The sequence below is a fragment of the Tupaia chinensis genome, unplaced genomic scaffold, assembly GCF_000334495.1.
Source record: "Tupaia chinensis unplaced genomic scaffold, TupChi_1.0 Scaffold000083_1, whole genome shotgun sequence".
Taxonomy (NCBI): Eukaryota; Metazoa; Chordata; class Mammalia; order Scandentia; family Tupaiidae; genus Tupaia; species Tupaia belangeri.
This window is the reverse complement of record NW_006159544.1, coordinates 33,627-36,690: the sequence shown is the minus strand read 5'-3', so window position 1 is coordinate 36,690 and position 3,064 is coordinate 33,627. Positions and strand designations below refer to the sequence as shown.

The window sequence follows — 3,064 nt, the reverse complement described above, 5'->3', positions numbered from 1 at the left end:
TTCCCTACCACTCAAACCTAGTATCTCACAAATTTGTCTCCAACTCAGACTACTCTGTGCCTGGGTAATTCACAGATGCCTAAGACCCTCCATTATCCAAAGCCAGACTCATAACCTTACCCTCCAAACCTGCCTCTCATCCTCCAGGGTTCCTCTATTCCACTAATAGCACCTAATCCACCCAGCAACTCAAACCAGAAACCTGCCTCCTTTTCTCTCCCTCTCTATAGTCAAGCAATCTCTGAGGCCCTAACCTACCCTTCTTTCCCATCACTTCCCACTGCCTTATTCCAGGTTTCATCATTTTCTGGACAAAAACACTGTTCTCATCAATCTTTTCCTCTCCAGTCCATGCTCCATACTGATTATTTTGTGTTCTTTGTAGATAGCAAATCCTACCCTATTACTCACCTTAGAACCTGCCCATGAATTACCATCATCTACAGGGTTTCAGTTTGCCTCTGAGAAGTATATCTGTTCTGTGGGGTTTTAAAGGAAGCTAGCTATACAAAGCTAAATGGAAACAAAGGCAAACAGGTTTCTGATCCTTATTCAAGCCTTTAATAATGTTAATGACTGTTGTGACTCCTAAGTGGGAGCAGAAAACAAGAGCTTTTCTTATATACTAGGTCATCAGAAAAGTTATGACTTCTATGTTTTTTCCATCCTAAAATGTGTTAAGACTTTTCTGAAGACCCAATAACTTGACTAGAGAAGCTTTTCTTCAGTGGAGATCTACTCTAAAGGGAATAAGCTTCCATACTGGCCCAAAGGATAAAAATTCAAAGGCCCATAAGTCGTTCCATGTCTTACCCTTGGGGAAATCCTCCCACCTTCACTCTCTATCACATCTGCACCCACATAACTGCACACACTCTTACTCCAAATATAAGACATTATCTCCTTATACCACAGAACTTATTTGAGTATTGCTCTCTGCCTCTCCCCTTCTTAACACCTAGCCAAATTAAAACCTCCCCTGAGAAGCCTTCTCCCCAGACTCATGTTATTCCCCAAGCACCTTGAACTCCACTTTGTCAGAACACCTATCACCCAGTGTGGTAAATGTCTTATTTGTCTGGATCCCTCACTAGACAGTAAACTTTCTAGAGAGAAATGACTGTCTAATGTCATCTCCAAAGCTAGAAAATGAAGGAAGAATTTTGTAAAAACCATACTGTGCAACAGTCCTTCTGCTGGACCCTTTGTTCTTATATAACTCTCAAGAGAAGCTGAGTGTATAAATGTTTTTAATCATCTTTTTTAAAATTAATTTTTATTGATATAATATATTTTTCAGTACATGTACACAACGTGAAGTGATTAAATCAGAGTAATTAATATATCCATCATCCCAACCACTAATTACATGCTATACAGTAAATTGTTGTTAACCACATTTTCTCCACTGTACTTTTCTAAAAAGATCATTTTTAAAGAACTGGTTATTTTATTTATTATTACTGTTTTTCAGTTTAACCAGAAAGAAGAGAGAGAGAGAAAGAGAGAAAGCAAGCTGCCAGGTCCAGGAGTCAACCATGGTCGGCCATGTAGGAGTACAACACCTCAGCCACCACATCACCAACAGGCCCCTCCACTGTATTTTTTAACACTAGACAATTTTTCTTCAATCTTCCTACATTTATTTCCATTAATCAACATCCCTCCATGGTGTAGATGTTTGCTGTCCAAGTAGCCTCATGTGGGTTACTGAGTACTTGAAATGTGTGTGACTAGGCCAAATTGAGACATGCTAAAACTGTAAAATACCAAATTCTGAAAATATTAAAAGTGATATGATAGCTCTACAATGCTTTAACTGATTACATGTTGGAATATTTTAGATATGCTGAGTTAAATAACATGTATTAACTAATATTATTAATTCCACCTGGTGATTTTTACTTTAATGAAGTGGCTACTAAAAATGTAACATAACGCGACTGGCATGTTCTTTCTGTTGGACAGCGTTGGGATGGATACTTTCATATCCATTTTAGGAACTAGGAAACTGAGTCTCAGGGCGGTAAAATGCCTTGTCCAGGGTGATACCACTAGTCAGTGTCATAGCCCATAAGGTATTCGAAGCCAGGATTCTGACTCTAAAGCCTGCGTTCAGTAGGGTATCAACAGACAATGGCTCTAGAGAAGTATGAATTCTCCAGGACTGGGCTCCTCTCCACTTCCGCACACAGAACGGTCACAGAACCTCACACTTACTCACCATTACGGATGAAGTAATCCTCCACTGCACCCCCTAGCCACTCGGCCTTCTCCTGACTGTGCACGCCCCCGAAGCCATTCTCCACAGCGATCTGCAAACACAGGCCCAAGCCCACCATGTCAGTTTGGGAACCTGCCTGGGGTAGCCTAGGGGTCTGCCGCTTATCGCTGCCCAGCGAAGACTCGGGCGCCTTGTCCAGCCAACTCTTGTTCTGCTTGTACTCTAACTGTGATCCCGCCGAAGCTCTATTCACCTGCAAGGCGGGCCAGGCCTCCAGCGCTGCGCAGACGCCAGCCCTGAAGAGAGCTCGCGCATCTTCCCCAGCGCCCGCCATCATCCAGCCTGGACCACGTGACACTCAGACAGGCCAATCCCTCTGCCTCTCCGCCTAGGCAGAACGAGCCGGAAGCCGAGCCTGAGAACACAGATTCACTTTTCCGCTGACCTGGCCGTAAGACTAGAGCAATAGAAGTCTGTCAGCGCGATCAATGACACTACAGTTACTTGCAATAATTAAACCAACGCCAGAAGTGAAGCCATGGGTTCCGTATCTCTCGATATTGCGCAGGAAAGCTGTGGGGAATTTATTATAGGTACAAATTCTAAGCCGTGGGGCAGAGGAACTCAAGGAGTACCACCTAAAAATTCTTCATTTAAGGGGCCAGCAGGTGGCTGGTGGTTAAGGCACTGGCCTCCCACATGGCTGACCGTCTTTGGAGCCCCAGACCGCGGGTTGAAAATCACGTGGGCGAATGTGCATGAATGCTCAAAATCCCAGAAGAATGGAGGAAAAGGGAGACTGTGTATCGCCATCCCCCCCCCCCCCCCCCGGGGGCCCTT

At 44.1% G+C, this 3,064-nt stretch overlaps 1 protein-coding gene across 2 annotated transcripts in view; it reads right to left on the bottom strand.

The window, feature by feature from the left end:
- TSR2 (TSR2 ribosome maturation factor) overlaps positions 1 to 2,596 on the bottom strand; it is a 5,555-nt gene extending 2,959 nt beyond the window's left edge. Inside the window, exons 1-2 of one of the 2 annotated variants that reach the window (XM_027769696.1) lie at positions 2,478 to 2,596; positions 2,225 to 2,315 (exon numbers count right to left, since the gene is read on the bottom strand). In XM_027769696.1, coding sequence (XP_027625497.1) covers positions 2,225 to 2,315; positions 2,478 to 2,561 — 175 coding nt within the window. In that variant the 5' untranslated portion in view covers positions 2,562 to 2,596. The remainder of the gene's footprint in view (positions 1 to 2,224; positions 2,316 to 2,477) is intronic. The other variant, XM_027769697.1, reaches the window with a different exon arrangement.
- Between the last annotated feature and the right edge of the window lie 468 nt (positions 2,597 to 3,064).